This window comes from Capricornis sumatraensis, chromosome 4, assembly GCF_032405125.1.
Source record: "Capricornis sumatraensis isolate serow.1 chromosome 4, serow.2, whole genome shotgun sequence".
Classification (NCBI taxonomy): domain Eukaryota; kingdom Metazoa; phylum Chordata; class Mammalia; order Artiodactyla; family Bovidae; genus Capricornis; species Capricornis sumatraensis.
In genome coordinates, this window is record NC_091072.1 from 73,893,020 (window position 1) to 73,911,004 (window position 17,985).

At 41.9% G+C, this 17,985-nt stretch overlaps 1 protein-coding gene across 2 annotated transcripts in view; it reads right to left on the reverse strand.

The window, feature by feature from the left end:
• ATF1 (activating transcription factor 1) overlaps positions 1-13,779 on the reverse strand; it is a 62,260-nt gene extending 48,481 nt beyond the window's left edge. For both annotated transcript variants that reach the window (XM_068971887.1, XM_068971886.1), the window contains exons 1-2: positions 13,564-13,779; positions 5,526-5,624 (exon numbers count right to left, since the gene is read on the reverse strand). In XM_068971887.1, the coding sequence (XP_068827988.1) occupies positions 5,526-5,618 (93 nt within the window). In that variant the 5' untranslated portion in view covers positions 5,619-5,624; positions 13,564-13,779. The remainder of the gene's footprint in view (positions 1-5,525; positions 5,625-13,563) is intronic.
• Between the last annotated feature and the right edge of the window lie 4,206 nt (positions 13,780-17,985).

Here is a 17,985-nt window from a genome sequence, read left to right on the forward strand (position 1 = left end):
ATTTACCTCTTGTTCATACATGTTCTCCACCTTTTCTACTAGAACCTCTAATATATTATTGTTATTTTAAATGCACTATCTGATATTCCTAACAACTGAGTCACCCTGAGTCTACTTCTGACAGTGGGTGTTTTGGGTTTTTTTGCTTTTTTGTATGTGCTTCACGTGTAAGGACATCATGTGCAAGGAGAGTAGAGGCTGAGGAAACAGTGTTTATGCCTAGAAATAGGCACACTACTTCTTTTTACTAGGCTTTTAGTGGAGGCGATGGGGGCAGGGATGAGTCAATCCATTCAGGAGTTGAAACCCCCATTCAGGAGCTTGGGTTCTGTTTCGATTACCTTAAGTACACTTCCTGTGTTTAGTCGCTCAGTCCTGTCCGACTCTTTGAGACCCTCTGGACTGTAGCCCACCAGGCTCCTCTGTCCACAGGATTTTCCACACAAGAATACTGGAGTGGGTTGCCATTTCCTTCTCCAAATAATCTTCCAGACCCAGGGATCAAACCGGTATCTCTTGTGGCTCCTGCACCTCAGGCGGATTCTTAACCTCTGAGACACTGGCTTCCCTTTAAGTGCCCTACCAGCTCCAAACTCCTCTTCTGTGACCTTCTGCTTAGGGTGGGGTCTGGTTTGCCAGAGGGTTTTTCTTAACGTTCTTGCTCCACCCTCAGCCTTAGGCTTTCTCTGTATACCTGACCCAGTGTCTCTCTAAACTCTTAGCACTCCCCAAGGGCAGGGGATAGACTGCTTTTGCTTTACATGCTTGGAGGAATGGGGGCAGATGGGGAAGTTCTGTTATCCTGGCCTAGTCTCAACTGACCTGTTCAAAATTGGAAAAGGAGTACGTGAAGGTTGTATACTTGTCACCCTGCTTATTTAATTTATATGCAGAATACATCATTCGAAATGCCAGGCTGGATACAGCACAAGCTGGAATCAAGATTGCCAGGAGAAATATCAAAAACCTCAGATATGCAGATGATACCACTCTAATGGCAGAAAGCGAAGAGGAACTAAAGAGCCTCTTGATGAAAGTGAGAGTGAAAAAGCTGGCTTAAAACTCAACATTCAAAACACTAAGATCATGCCATCCAGTCCCATCACTGCATAGCAAATAGATTTTCTTGGGCTCCAAAACCTACTGTGGACGGTGACTGCAGCCATGAAATTAAGATACCTGCTCCTTGGAAGAAAAGCTATGACAAACCTAAGACAGCGTATTAAAAACCAGACATCACACTGTAGACAAAGGTCCATATAGTCAAAGCTGTGGTTTCTCCAGTAGTCTCGTACAGATATGAAAGCTGGACTATAAAGAAGGCTGAGCATCAAAGAATTGATGCTTTTGAATTGTGATTCTGGAGAAGATCTTGAGAGTCCCCTGAACAGCAATGAGATCAAACTAAAGGAGTCAATCCTAAAGGAAATTCTGAATATTCACTGGAAGGACTGATGCTGAAACTCCAATCCTTTGGCCACCTGATGCCAAGAGGCAACTTATTGGAAAAGACCCTGATGCTGGGAAAGATTGAGGGCAGGAGAAGGGGACGACAGAGAATGAGATGGTTGGATGGCATCACCGATGTTATGGACGTGAATTTGAGTAAGCTCTGGGAGATAGTGAAGGACAGTGATGTCTGGTTCTGGTGTGCTGCAGTCCATGGGGTTACAGAGTCAGACATAACCTAGTGACTGAACAAGTCTCAGTCTCAGTAAGTGAGGCTTTCTCCCAGTAGTAGGCAAACTAATGATCTGAACCTGGGAAAGTTTACTGCCCTTCCCTCAGGGTTTATGGATTTTCTTTTTCTTTTCACTTCTCCCACCCATAGTGGAAAATTTGGGTTTATTCCCTTCCCCAAGTTGCTTAAAGCTTTTTTCCATAAAGATGAAGGGTCTAGGCAGGCCTGTACCACCTAGAGAGGCATTCTCTATATCCCTTGCTTCCTAATCTTTCTCATAAGCAACTCTTGGAGGTCCTTGGAGAAAAGCAGGACTTTGGCAATTCATTAGAAATTTAGCTAAATTCTATTCTCCCCTCCCCCCGTAGGAAAGTCCCACTTCCTTCCTGTGCTCTGCTACAGGTGAGCCATGCCCACATCCCACTTCTAATGCATTGAGAGAAGTTATGATTTTTTATACATAATAGCTTATTCTTGTTTCACAGTGGGAGCAATATGCTTTCCAGCTTTCTACATCCTAAAAGGAAGCCAGAAATCACTCCATGAGTTCAAATATTACCTATACATCTAGAACTTCTAAATTTATATTTCTAGTCTGGACCTCTCTTCTGGACTCCAGACCATATATATCCAACTACCTGCTGGACAAGTCTACTTGTATGATTTGCCAGACAGATTCGAAGGTGGCCCCCATGGTCTCCACCTTCTGGTGTATATGCCTTTGTGTGAATGTTAGAGGGATCTGTAGCTTGCTTTGAGCCAACAGAATAAGGCAAAGATGGTGGAATGCCATTCCTGTGATTATGTCACATTTTATGGGAAAGGAATAGGGTTTCATCCCTCATTATGTTATATAAGGCCCTGTCTTGTCAGCTGACTCATTCTAATTCTCTTGCTGAACTTAAAGAAGCAAGCTGCCATGTTGTGAGTTGCAAACTGTAGGTGACCTCTAAGAGCTGAAGGTGGACTCCAGTCAAAAAAGAAGTTCTCAATCCTACAGCTGCAACAAAATGAATCCTGCCAACAAACTGAGTGAGCCTGGAAGTGAATTCTTCTCGGTCCTAGTCTCCAGATAAAAAGGCAGCCCTAGCCAACATCTTGATGCAGCTTGTGAAACTGTGAAGCAGAGAACCCAACTAAGAAGTGCCTGACCCTACAGAAATTATGAGATAATCAATACGTGTTGTTTTAAGCCACTATATTTGTAGTGATTTGTTTTGCAACACAGAAAACTAATACAGATAGTACCATCAACTTAACATACCCAAAAGCCAAATTCCTGCAACATCTCCCCAAAAAGAAAGAAAAAAGTTCCAGTGTTGTCCATCTCAATAAATGGCAACTCCATTATTACAGTTATTCAAGTCAAAAACTGGAGAGTCAATCTTAACTCCTTTTTCCTCTAAACCCACATCCAATCCCAAAGCGAACTGTTGGCTTCACAATCAAACTGCACCCACAGTCTACCTTTATCTCACGACCACCGCTTCCACCTTAGTCTAAGCCACAGCTGTCTTTCATGCACGTTTAGTGTCTTTAACAGCCTCCTAACTGGTTTTCCTACTTCCACTCCACAAAGCAGACAGAATGATTCTATTAAAATATCAGTCAGATTACTTTACTCACCCCACTCCAAAGGTTCCTCATCTTACCGAGATTAAAAGGCAGAACTCTTACAGTAGTACACAAGGCCTACATTATCGGCAGCTCCCCTCCCAGCCCAGCCTCTCCGCCTCCCCCTGTGTCACCCGCCTCTCCCACCACAGTGGCTGCCCCGCTATCCCGTAACCATGCCCCATGCAGTTCAGTCTCCGAGTTTACAGTTGTTGGTCCATATAAGTAGAGACATGTCCACAGACAGGACTTCTCTGACCAGCTTATATCAGACGGCAAGTCCCCATCCCCATGAACAATCCCCTATCCCTCCTATCCTGCTCTATCAGCCTCACAGCACATATTACCAACTAATATGTTTTATTTTCTCCAATACTAGAATATATGTTCCATGAGAACTGAAACTTTTGTTCCCTGCTATATCCACATCTTATAGTGAATTACTGAATAATTACTGTATTAGATACTTTTTCCTTACATAATTTAGAGTCTAATAAAGCAGTCAAACAACAAGGATCTGGATACAAAGTCAGTGACATTATTTTTAAAAATCACTATAAAACTATTCATCATCTACAAGTGTACTTATTCTATCTCTGTAAATGCGCTTCTAAGGAAACTTGGAAAACATTCACATCTTAACCAAAATTACTGAAATGTATAAGTAAGTGAACTGAATTAAAACATTTGTGACAGGCTCTACTAACAGAAAGATAGCTGAAAGACTCTATCACTGTTTTTTCCAGCCCTACATGGAGACAATACTGTTATTCTTCACAGATATAGCCAAATAATAGAGAAGAATAAATCAAGCTTGAAGGAGTAATCCTTTAGATGCTTAGTTTTCCCACTTTTTCATCTCTTTTATACTCTGAAAAATTATTGGGGAACTTTCATTTAAGTCAGCTTTTAATCTAATACTTACATTTAAGATTTAAATGAAATTTTAAAAATATCTGATAGTTCATTTTAAAATAACAATCATAAATCCACTACATATTAACATAATATTTTAATTAATAAAACTAAATATCTCCCCCCAAGGTTAGTGAGAGAAATGACATTGTTTTACATTTCTGCATATCTCCTTAATGTTTGAGTTAATAGAAAATAGCTGAATTCTCTTTATCTGCTGCTACATTAAATATATGCCACATGTTGTTTTGGTGGAGGTATATGAAGGAAGATGCATGGATCAGACAATTTGAAATTTTAAAAATACAGTGGATAAGAATCTGCGTGCCAGTGCAGAGGACACAGGTTCAATTCCTGGTCTGGGAAGATCCCATATACCATGGGGCAACTAAGCCTGTGCACCACAATTACTGAAGCCAGAGCTCTAGAGCCCACCAGCTGCAACTACGGAGCCCATGAGCTGTAACTACTGAAGCCTGCACGCCCTAGAGCCTGTGCTCTGCAATAAGAGAAACCGCTGCAATGAGAAGCTCATGCACCACAACCTAAGTAGTCCCTAAATCTCCACAACTAGAGAAAAGCCCAGGCAGCAGCGAAGACCCAACACAATCAAAAATGAATAAACTAATTTTTAAAATATCATTAATTCTTGGGACTTCTCTGGCGGATCAGTGGTTAAAACTCTGTGCTTCCACTGCACGGGGCATTGGTTCAACCTGTGATCAAGGAACTAAGGATCCTGCCTACCATGTAGCCAAAAAAAAAAGTTTTTTTTTTTAACTTAAAAATTAAAACAAAAAAAACCATCAGTTCTGCAATGTACATGTCTGTCAATTTAAATTATCAAATGAATATACCTGTTTTCCAGTTAGGCAAAAATATTTTCTATATATCCATAATACATATACTGAACTGAAGATGGTTTGAGTCCTGAAACTATTATTCTCTATTTCAAGTTAGCCTAAAGAACCAAATAATTTTTCATTTGTCTTAAGTAGCAACAAAATTAGTCTGGGAAAAAAAAACCAAACTAGTCATGTACCACATAAAATGAAATCTTTCAGTATCTCCTCAAGTTCTGAGAAGTATATACATATTAAAACAACACTAAGTATATTTTGTAGAAAAGATAATAAAACTGAATCATCTTGACAACATACATAAACTTTCCTCCCTTCCATACATTTCAACATTTTAGTTTTTCTCTATTGCTTATTTTTTTGAATGTTAGTAATTATTGACTTCAAACAATAGATTCATCTGCAATAACAAACACTGCTAACTGGCTCAATATTTTGGCTGGTTCCTGCCTTACCTGTTGAGCAATATGAGAAATATGAGCTGCCTGAACTGTTGAACCAGACTGAGGTGCTGTCTCTGAAGTGTTACTCTTGTGAGAACCTTCCATAATCAACTGTGAGAAGAAAAAAAGTCAGTTAAAAGATGCTTTCTAACTTCATTTTCAAGAAATCTTATGACATTTCTCTTCTTAACATGCATACTTTTTCAGAAGAACAAAACAGAGCTTTTCCATACTAAAGGCTTAGTTCAGTTTATCCAGACTCATGTTCCTATACCTCTGCTCTTGGGTGTATAGTGACCTAATGATAAAATCTTTTAAAATGGCAAATAAAAAGTGCTATAGAATATAACTTGGTTGCCTCCATGGAAGAGAATTGGTAGCTATGGTATAGAAAGACAATAGAGATTTTCCTTGCATATTCTTTTAATTTTTTTTTTGAGTTTTGATTCATACGATCACGTTTAAATTTAATAAATGGTATACAAACATAAATTATTATGACTACATTTTCAAATGCTACTCCACTCAAGAAGTATGACAGGACTTCCCTGGAGGTCCCGTGATTAAGAATCTGCCTGCCAATGCAGAGGACACGGTCTAGGAAGATTCCACGTGCCATGGAGCAACTAAGCCTGTGTGCCACAACTACTGAGCCCGGGCTCCGCTCTGCAACAAGAAGCCACTGCAAGAAGCCTGCGCGCCACAACGAAGAGCAGCACCGCCCCCCCCCCCCCCCCACACACCTGTCAGCAAGAGAGAAAGCCTACATGCAATAGCAAGACTCAGTACAGGCAAAAATAAATACTAGATAAAATTTTTTTAAAAAAGTATGATATGCAGGGACACAAGCATTCTTTTCTGCAGTCTAGGGAACAGTTTCTAATTGGATACCTAGTTTAATATAGAGAATTTATTGAGCAAAGGTTGAACAGAATAAATGAATGAAGTCATACCTAAAGACTTTCTAAAGATCTAGATGATCTAATCAACTGCAGGACATGTAGGCTGGATAAGAATGAGAATAAGTGGGTTATGAGAGATGGAATATATCAAGTAGAACTACTTAGAAACTGGTAGAAGTTTTAGGCAGAATTTAAGGTTTTTATAATTATGTGGAAAGACATAAAAAGAGAAAAGGCTGGCCAGCAAAAAATGAAAAGATACTCAATTTCATTAAGTATCAGAGAAATGCAAATCAAAACTACAATAAGATACCACCTCACATCCATTATGATGGCTAATATTTATTAAAAACCAGAAAATAAGGGTTAGCAAGGATGTGGGGAAACTGAACATTTGTGCACTATAGTTGGGAGTGTAGACTGGTGCAATCACTAGGAAGAACAACATGGTAGTAACTAAAAAAATTAAAGACAGAATTACTATATGATCCAGCAATCCCGTATTTGTGCCTCTATCCAAAGAATTGAAAGCAGGGTCTTACAGAGATATTTGTACAGCCCTGTACATGGCAGAATACAGCCCTGTATACAGTAGCCAAAAGGCAGAAACAACTAAAATGTTCCTTAATGGTCGAGTGAATAAACAAAATGTGATATACGAATATAATGGTATACTACTCAGCTTTAAAAAGGAAGGAAATTGTGATACATGCTACAATATAAATGAACTTTGAGGACATAACGCTAAGTGAAATAAACCAGTTCCCAAAAGACAAATATTGAATGCTTTCACATATTTAAGTTACTTAGGAATAATCAAACCCATAGAAACAAAGAATGATGGTTATCAGGGACAGGAGGGAGAGATGGAGAGTTGTTGTTTAATGGTATGAAAAAGCTCTGTAGTTTGGCTGCACAACAATGTAATGTATTTAACACTACTGAATTGTATACTTGAAAATGCTTGTGATGATCAATCTTATTTTATGTGTATTTTCCCATAATTCAAAGAATTTTTAAAGAGAGAATTCTCTAATGGTCCAGTGTTTAGGATTTGGCACTTTCAATGCTGGGGGCCAGGTTCAATCCCTGGTCAGGGAACTAAGATCCCACAAGTCATGCACTAATTAATTGATTAAAAAATTAAAATAAACATAAAAAATCATTTCCATTGTATACATTCTAAAAAGGAGAATTACTTGGTTAAGAAGTATGAATATTTAAAGCTTTCTGAAAGAACTGTAGTCCATCAGAAAGTGAAAGTGAAGTCGCTCAGTCGTATCTGACTCTTTGTGACCCCGTGGACTGCAGCCCACCAGGCTCATCCATCCATAGGATTCTCCAGGCAAGAATACTGGAATGGGTTGCCTTTTCCTTCTCCGGAGGATCTTCCCGACCCAGGGATCGAACCCAGGTCTCCCACATTGCAGGCAGACACTTTAACCTCTGAGCCACCAGGGAAGCCAGTCCACCAGAAGCACATGAGAAAGCAACAGGAATTTTTTAAAGCCATTACTAATGCAATAGATGGAAAATGGTATGCTGTCACACATTTAAAAAAAATTCTCCATTAATTGCGTGAGCTGTTTATATTATTTGTCCATTCATCAGATCTTAGTGTTGTCCCTATGACCTTATATTATTTCTTCATATAAATTTTATTTCTATCATGTTAATACAAATACTCTTCCAATATGACTTAATTACGATTATTTTAAAATTTTGTCAAGTTCATCTGGTGCTTCCCTGTTGTTTCTTGAACTGCTTTTGAAGCTACATATGGACTCTATTTTAGGAAGAGTGCAGTGATTTTTAATCTACACTAAGAGAAGTGGTAATCCCACAGATTAAACATACAGATAGCATCAAAGATGGAATTTTATACTTTCTACATATTATTGCTACTGAAAATGCCTTTTTAAACACTCCATTTCAGAAAACACAAGAATACAGAGCAGAAAACAAAAAGAATAAAATACCTAAGAATAAACTTACCTAAGGAGACAAAAGAGCTGTATACAGAAAACTGTAAGACACTGATGAAAGGAACCAAAGCTGACATAAACATATGGAGAGATATACCATGTTCCTGGGGAGGAGGAATCAACACTGTGACAATGACTACTCCCAAAAGAAATCAACAGATTCAATGCAGTCTCTATCAAATCACCAATGGCATTTTTCACACAGCTACAACAAAAAATTTCACAATTCGTAGGGAAACACAAAAGATCCCGAATGGCCAAAGCAATCTTGAGAAAGAAGAATGGAGCTGGAGGAATCAACCTTCCTGACTTCAGAATATACAACAAAGCTACCATCATCAACAAAGTATGGGACTGGCACAAAAACAGAAATACAGACCAACGGAACAACATAGAAAGCCCAGAGATAAACCCATGCACCTATGGGCACCTTAGCTTTGGCAAGGAGGCAAGAATATACAATGGAGAAAAGACAGTCTCTTCAATAAGTGGTGCTAGGAAAACTGGACAGTTACATGTAAAAGAATGGAATTAGTACACTTCCTAACACCAGCACAAAGATAAACTCAAAATGGATTAAATAGCTAAATGTAAGACCAGAAACTATAAAATTTTGAAGGAAAACATAGGCAGAACACCCTCTGACATAAATCATAGCAAGATTCTCTATGACCCACCTCCTAGAGTAACAGAAATAAAAACAAAAATAAACAAATGGGACTTAATTAAACTTAAAAGCTTTTGCACAGCAAAGGAAACCATAAGCAAGATTAAAGACCACCCTCAGAATGGGAGAGTGAAGTGAAGTGAAGTCGATCAGTCGTGTCTGACTCTTTGCGACCCCGTGGACTGTACCCTACCAAACTTCTCCATCCACAGGATTCTCCAGGCCAGAATACTGGAGTGGGTTACCATTTCCTTCTCCAGGGGATCTTCCCTACCCAGGGATCGAACCTGGGTCTCCCGCATTGGAAGCAGATGCTTTAACCTCTGAGCCACCAAATGAAGCAACTGACAAGAGATTAAACTCCAAAATATACAAGCAGCTCAACATCAGAAAAGCAAACAACCCAATTAAAAAATGGTCAGAAGACCTAAACAGACATTTCTCCAAAGAGGGCATACAAATGGCTAATAAGCACATGAAAAAATGCTCAACATCTCTGATTATTAGAGAAATGCAAGTTAAAACTACAATGAGTTATCACCTCATACCAGTCAGAATGGCCATCATCAAAAAATCTACAAACAATAAATGGTGGAGAGACTGCACTGCTGGAATGTGAATTAATACAGCCACTAAGGAGAACGGAATGGTGATTTCTTGAAAAACTAGGAATAAAACTATCATATGACCCAGATAATCACGATGGTGTGATCACTCACCCAGAGCCAGACATCCAGGAATGTGAAGTCAAGTGGGCCTTAGGAAGCATCACTACAAGCAAAGCTAGTGGAGTTGATGGAATTCCAGTTGAGCTATTTCAAATCCTGAAAGATGATGCTGTGAAAGTGCTGCACTCAATATGCCAGCAAATTTGGAAAACTCAGCAGTGGCCACAGGACTGGAAAAAGTCAGTTTTCATTCCAATCCCAAAGAAAGGCAATGCCAAAGAATGTTCAAACTATTGCACAACTGTACTCAACTCACACGCTAGTAAATACTTAAAATTCTCCAAGCCAGGCTTCAGCAGTACATGAACCGTGAACTACCAGATGTTCAAGCTGGATTTAGAAAAGGCAGAGGAACCAGAGATCAAATTGCCAACATCCGCTGGATCATCTAAAAAGAAAGAGTTCCAGAAAAACACCTATTTCTGCTTCATTGACTATGCCAAAGCCTTTGACTGTGTGGATCACAATAAACTGTGGAAAATTCTGAAAGAGTTGGGCATACCAGACCACCTGACCTACCTCGAGAAACCTGTATGCAGGTCAGGAAGCAACAGTTAGAACTGGACATGGAACAACAGACTGGTTCCAAATAGGAAAAGGAGTACATCAAGGCTGTATATTGTCACCCTGCTTATCTAACTTATATGCAAAGTACACCATGAGAAACGCTGGGCTGGAGGAAGCACAAGCTGGAATCAAGGTTGCTGGGAGAAATATCAATAACCTCAGATATGCAGATGACACCACCCTTATGGCAGAAAGTGAAGAAGAACTAAAGAGCCTCTTGATGAAAATCAAAGAGGAGAGTGAAAAAGTTGGCTTAAAGCTCAACATTCAGGAAACAAAGATCATGGCATCTGGTCCCATCACTTCATGGGAAATAGTTGGGGAAACAGTGGAAACAGTGGCTGACTTTATTTTTCTGGGCTCCAAAATCACTGCAGATGGTTGACTGAAGCCATGAAATTAAAAGACGCTTACTCCTTGGAAGGAAAGTTATGACCAACCTAGATAGCATATTGAAAAGCAGAGCTATTACTTTGTCAACAAAGGTCTGTCTACTCAAGGCTATGGTTTTTCCAGTGGTCATGTATGGATGTGAGAGTTGGACTATAAAGAAAGCTGAGTGCCGAAGAATTGATGCTTTTCAACTGTGGTGTTGGAGAAGACTCCCGAGAGTCCCTTGGACTGCAAGGAGATCCAATTAGTCCATCCTAAAGGAGATCAGTCCTGGGTGTTCACTGGAAGGACTGATGTTGAAGCTGAAACTCCAATACTTTGGCCACCTGATGCGAAGAGCTGACTCATTGGAAAAGACCCTGATGCTGGGAAAGATTGAGGGCAGGAGGAGGAGGAGACGACAGAGGATGAGATGGTTGGATGGCATCAACTCCATGGACATGGGTTTGGGTGGACTCCAGGAGTTGGTGATGGACAGGGAGGCCTGGTGTGCTGCAATTCATGGGGTCGCAAAGAGTCGGACACGACTGTGCTACTGAACTGAACTGGACTAAAACAGAGGTTCAAAGAAGTTGCCATTTCTATGGATCTCACTTAAGATGTGAATTTAAGATCTGAAGCCAGAACTATTTTAACCCCAAATCCATGTTCTTTCATTCTACACTGCCCCTCTTCCAGGAATACCTTCACCTCTCCAACTTATCCACATGGCCAACACATTTTTAAGTTTCATTCCAAACCCAACTGCTCTGGATCCTTCCTTCCTTGTTCCACTGTACCTTGTTATTTATAATGAGGTTACTTAACTTTCTAAAATGTTTTTATTGACATGTCTGTTTCCCTCAGTCTCAAGGTGCCTAAGAACAGGGCCTTGTGAACGTATGCTCTGTGTCCAGCAGAGATCATCAGGTATGTGGTAAAACAGTAAACATCAACAAACATAGTATTATGAAGCGGGTCTTAAGCTTCTCCACCTGTAGATGGTGGACAAGTCTAAGGACAAGAAGTCTACTGCTCGACATTTCCACAACTCAACTCATGATATCCCCTCAAAATTGCTCAGTCATACTTAATTTGTTTCAGATCTTCAAATGTGCCTGCGATGCTTCCTCTCACCTTCCAGCTTTTATGTATGCTGCTTCCTCTGCCAGAAACACTGTCCCTCCTCATGTGACCTATTCCTATGAGTTATTCTTACAGGCAAACTTTCCTGCCTCCCTTAGACTGGTCTAGATGAAGTCTAGAAGCTTAGCTGTATCCCCATGGCACAAGTTTCCTCTACCTTTCATGGCACTCATCACAGAATTGAAGTGACCTGTTTTCTGTGTCCCCACCAGAAGGCAAGCTCTAGGGAGTCAAAGACCACATCCTACTCCCAAAATAATACCTTGCACTTACTACTACTCAATAAAATGTGTTTAGTTGGGTTTACCTACCTAAAACTGATAGAAACAATGATATCTTCAAATACCTTATCAAACAAGGTATCTTCAGAAAATTACTTCAACCCAGCTTTAGAAACACGAAAATTCAGGCGCAAGAGAACACCCTATTTTAGAGCTGAAAATTCAGTAGTATCAATATAAATAAATGGGATGACATGTGAAGGGGAAAAAAACATGTTGAGGGTACTGCCACTTACTGGTGATATAACAGCACTGCACAAATGTATCAGACAAACCGTCAAAGTTAATAGCAAATTCAATAGAACGTATTCGTCTTCAAGAACACCGTACTGATTCTAATTGAGACAGAGGAAAACTGCATATTATAGTCTATAGGAAAAACAGCATTTAAATAAAACTGCATACATCTGTTCATAATGAAATTTTCGGGATAAAATTATTTTTGCAAACATAAGCAAATATACTTCGCTATGATAAAACAAATACATCACAAAAGAGGCCAGTTTGGCGAAGATGCTTGCCAAATTTATGCTGAATTAAGCCTCAGAAACGGAAAGGATCCGGAAGACTATTAGCCCATTACGCCTCAAAAGCTGACAGAACAACTAGTCATTGACATCTACAATAATAGTAGAGAGATCAAGCGGGATGCTCCACGACGAAGTGGATGCTCTGAAATACCATGCTTGGTTTTGTGACACAGGAGGAAATAGAAGAGAACGTATTCTCGGTTTGAACGTCTGTCCGTTGGTAAACAGACGAGTTCTGTCACTCCACACTACCTTCCCGTGACTGCTTCGTGTATGATTATTCTACCGTATGTCTCCCCACTCGACTGGAAGCTCCCGGATGATAAGGGTTGGCTCTGGCCCAACAGCGAGCGGTCCGGGCCCCGCACCCCGAGGGCGCCGGGCACGCTCTACGGTCTTCGGCGAAGATAACCGGTCTCTGGCGGCGCTCGGCGGACGACGCGCGGAGGCCAAGGCCATGCTGCCCTCCCCACGGCTCCCGTCCCAACCCCGAGACCTTCGACAGAGGGCTCTCGCCTTGGGCCGCAGAGGCGGCTTCAGAGGCGAAAACCGCCGCGCGGCGGGAGGTCTTCGCTTTAATTTTCATTGGGGGACAGCAGGCGGGAGGGAGGGAGGAATACACCGCCGACTGAAGGGGCGCAGCAGGCCAGGCAACGAGAACCGGAAGCGCGCCCCGCCGGGGGAGAGCGAGCAGCCCCTCCCCCTTCCGCCAAGCGCCCTCCGCACCCCTCCCCCACCGCAGCCGCCCCGCGCGACCCCCACCGGACGCGCGGCCCGCCTCGGCGTCCCCGCGGGGGCCGCGTCCCCGCGCCCTCCTCTTGCCCAGGGACACGGGAGCACGTCCCCACCCGCCTCCCCCGCCCCCTGCTTACCTGTGGCTGCTGCCTTGCCGCTGTCCGGGGCGGGGAACTTCCACTCCCCCCTCCCAGGTGGATCCGAATTCACTACCCACTTCCCCACCCCCTCACGCGGCGGGGGACCTGCCTCTTTCTTAGGGGTCAGGCGGGGCGGGGAGAATCAGTGTCACTTAACAGCCAACTGTCCTAAGCTACCGTTTCCTCGGCAGTCAGGGCCGCCACTGGCGGCATGATCTACACCAGGCCGGGGGCGGGGGAGTGAAGGGGGGCAAAACTGAGTAACAGAGCGTGGGGGGGTGAGGTTAGGGCGGTCCTTCCGTGAGGGCGCCGTCCTACGTCACCGCGTTGCGCACGTGACGTGCCGCCATCTTGTGCCGGGGTATCCCGGCATGGCGAGTTCGTGTCGCAAAGGTGTTATTCTGGCGAGAGTTGGGCGTGGCGTTACCTGCAGTTCCTTTTAGCTTCAGGAGCTGACTTCACTGCTCCCAGACGTCTGTTTTCAGAGGCCAGCACCCGCTCGGGGGCTCAAGAGGCCGCTCGGCCTGAGGCAGTGTTCTTCGGTTCGTGGCGTCAGTCTCAGCTCGGCTCCTACTTGGTGCGGCCCAGAGCTGTCGTCCGGGCTTTGACCCACGCCTGACCTGCCGCCTGTTGTAGACAGTGACTTGAAGCCTGAAGGCTTGTCCTCAGTTTTTCTTACCACTCAGACTAATGTTAATCCCATAAAACGGCGTTGAGTTGTATCTTTAATCACACATGAAAGGATTAAAAGCCACACCCACAAGGTGTCGGCAGGGTGTGTTAGTGTGTCATGCTAAAGCACAGATTTAGCCCAACTTAAACTAGAGAAAAGTTATAGTACAATCGAGTGTTGTAAAATAAAATCACACCGGGAATTTCCTGGCGGTGCAATGGTTAGGATTACGCGCTTCCACTGCAGGGGAAGCAGGGCTCCATCTCTGGTCTGGGATCTAAGATCGCGCAAGCCGCACAACCCGACCAAAAAAATAATAATACAATGACACCGTCGTTCTGATACATTACAAAAAGCTTTTTAAACTTTTTTTTAATGAGTGTCTACTTTTCTGGAGAAGGGATGGTGTATTATTCTGATACATCTGAATTTTTTTGTTTATCCATTTCCTTGCAAATGTTCTTTGCTGACTTTCTGGAGATAATAAATGATAAACATTTTAATTTGCTCTTGACAAAATGTTCCATAATTTTTCTAAAATTTTCCTAGCTTGAGATCTCCACGTAGGCAACTTGAGTCGATAGGGCCCTTCCCTTTTGACCTTTAAGGCCGGATAATGTGATTTAATTATCACATTAAATTAGGGCCGGATACTGTGCTTTAAAGCTCAAGTTACTCTGCCAAACTGTGCCAGACTCTCCTAAAAACTCACTAATGTTTATCCATTGTCATTCATTCAGGAAAACACTGACTACCTATTAAAACCTACAACAGTTAACTGCCAGAGGTTTATTTGTTTTTGGCAGAGCCCTGTGGCTTGTGGGATCTTAGTTCTCCCAACCAGGGAACCCAAATCTCCTCCATTGGAAACACAAGGTCTTAACCACTGAACCACCAGGGAAGTCCCCAATTGCCCTTACTTTAGCTTTTCAATTAAGTAAATTATCCAGCCTAAATGTGTCTTATCAAAATTGGGGAAAGTGTAATACTCATCTTATGTCCCAACGTTACTTAAAGAATCAAAATGTCATATATCATAGGAAAGCATAGTCCTATAAAAGTAAAGAGTGGAGAAGAGGTTCTCAGACATCAACCTTTCATGATTAACAAAGCCTAGCAACAGTCATTCTAGAATCCAGAATATTAATGACTGAAAGGCTGGTTCTACATTTATTATTCTTTTCTTGCTGGGTTATTTCCTCCTTGGAAGACAGGATGCTTAACAAATATTGATCTGGGCAAGAGGGATTGCCTGCGGGGGGTGGGGAGGGGGGCACGGGGGGAAGGGGACTGGAAAATGTCAACCATTGAAAGACCTGAGGGCTCAGCAGGTAAAGAATCCACCTGTAATTCGGGAGACACAGGAGATGTGGGTTCAATCCCTGGGTCAGGGAGTTCCCCTGGAGGAGGAAATGGTAATCCACTCTAGTATCCTTAATCTAAAAAATCCCATGGACAGAGGAGTCAAAGAGTAAGACACGACTAAGCACATGAAACTAAATTTAACTGAAACCTTCAAAATGTGCACAGACTCCTTCTTTAGTCCCCTTTCCACCTATAAAGCATTTAAGTCTAAATCAAATTTTATACTGTGCAACACTGCCATTCACAAGTATTTAATATTTCTATCAGCCTGTTTCTTTCTCATGGAAGTTTCCCAAGCTGTACCAGCTGCTTTTCTGCAATTCAAGGAATAACTGAAGATGAAGGGGGGAAAAAAGGCTTGTTTATGATGCACATAGTTCTATCCCAATAGTAAGAATTTTATAAACCAGGACAGGTCTTTGACTTCAGAAGTGAGGAAGTAGAGTAAAACAAAGAAATTTAACTTTCAAAGGTAAATGTTTTAAAGCAAACTGGTCAAACCAGTGGTGGCACCTCACAGGCTCTCCTGGACCACTGTTTTCTAGCTAGGAGAGAGGGGACATTATAATGAAATAGGTTAAACAACACTACCTATGTCATGGGGCTTTGTAGATTGAATGCGTTTAACACAATATAGACCCAGTGCCTGAGATAGACTTAAGAACTCAATAAATGTTGGATATTAGTATGAAAGATACTGCAATATAACTACCAGAAACTTAGCTGCTAAAAACATTAATTGGTTGCACATTCCGAGAAGCCTCATAGGTTAACGAAAGGATGGAGCTGAAGAAGAGGACTTGAGAGCTGTGAAACAGTATCTGGAAAAGTCACCTCTCAAAAGGAAGAAATTATTTAAAACTAGTAAATGTAGGCTTTGTGGTCTAATAATAGGCTTGTTTCTCTTACTTGTTTTGTCCTTTTTCAATACTCAAGTCTAAACTCACGGGAAAACCTAACCAAGTATAGGTTCTAAATGCCTGCAGTAATTATACAAACTACAGATGTACTTGTTTCAACACTCTTAAAACAGGGTTGTCACAGATAACTTAGCTCTGAAACTTTCCTACTTCATGTTAATATGCTTGAACTCGCAGAACTGTGACGCCCTTGGAGTAGTGGTGTCCATCCATTCCTCCTCCTTTTTACCGGAACTTGTCAGTCATCCATATCTTACCAAGTGGGCACCTGATCCAAGCTGGGCCACCAGTCTCCCCTATGGAAATTTATCTTTGCACAAGTCTCTCTCTAGGTAAATGAATCTAAAGCTTAGGAGCTTTGTAATGAGTCCCTTCCATCTGCAAACAGCCAATAAGCCAAGAGAGCTACCCAGTGGCTTTCTAGGTCCCAGTTCTAGAACCTGCTGCTTGCCTCAGCCCTTAGGTACCACGAGCCTCTCCTTTGTTCTTGTAATGAACACAACTTTTCTATTTAAAGTAGCTTACTTCGGTTGCTATTATTTCTAGACTAACTACATGTAACAAATACACCTAGACATAGGAGAAACTATTTCCTGTGACCTCCCTTTCTCTGTACCTCACCACTAGTGCGGTATCATTATCTCTTGCATTGTCAACTGCAGTAGCCTCCTAGCTTGTTCCAAGTAAAATCCTACAATGAACAAATACTGGTTACTATTAGTTGGAGTTTATAAGTAATCAAATTATTTACCTTCAAGATTATGATTACAGGGTGGCAGCAAGACAACTTACAACAGCTTCCTGAAGGAACCTTCTTTATATTGGTCAGAGCAGCCTGCAAGTATCATTCACCTTTGTAAGCCCACAGGTAGTGATGCTGAGTAAGTCTCTGAGGCTAGGAGAGTCAATCCTTCTTTTTTTTAATTTGGGTTAATTTTGGCTGCACCGGGTCTTTGTTGTGGCATGCGGGCTTTCTCTAGATGTGGCATGGGTGGGTTTCTCGTGGCAGTGCACATGTGGGATCTTAGATCACAGTGGGATCTTAGACCAGGGATTGAACCCATGTCCCCTGCACTGGGAGGCAGATTCTTAATCACTGGACCACCAGGCAAGTCCCAGAAGTATCCAGAAAAATTAAGTTTATTAACATAAGATCAAGTCAATAGCCCTTGTAGGCTGGAAGAAGCCCAGTGTGGTTGACTTACAGCAGCCAATTAGTATCCTAGATAAACAGTGCTACCTTGGAAGCTTTGTGTTGGTTTCTGTCAGTATTTACTTGAAGATTCAGAGACAGCAGTAACTAAATCAGCCTTGGTTAAGTGGGAGTCCATGATACTGGGCCTTTTCATACCCTACATCTTTGCCAATGTACCTATTCAATTCACATGCTTATTGTGCTAATGCTGAGATGGTCAGTATGTGGCTAACGTCAACCAGCCACGTCATTCTGTCTATTTGGAT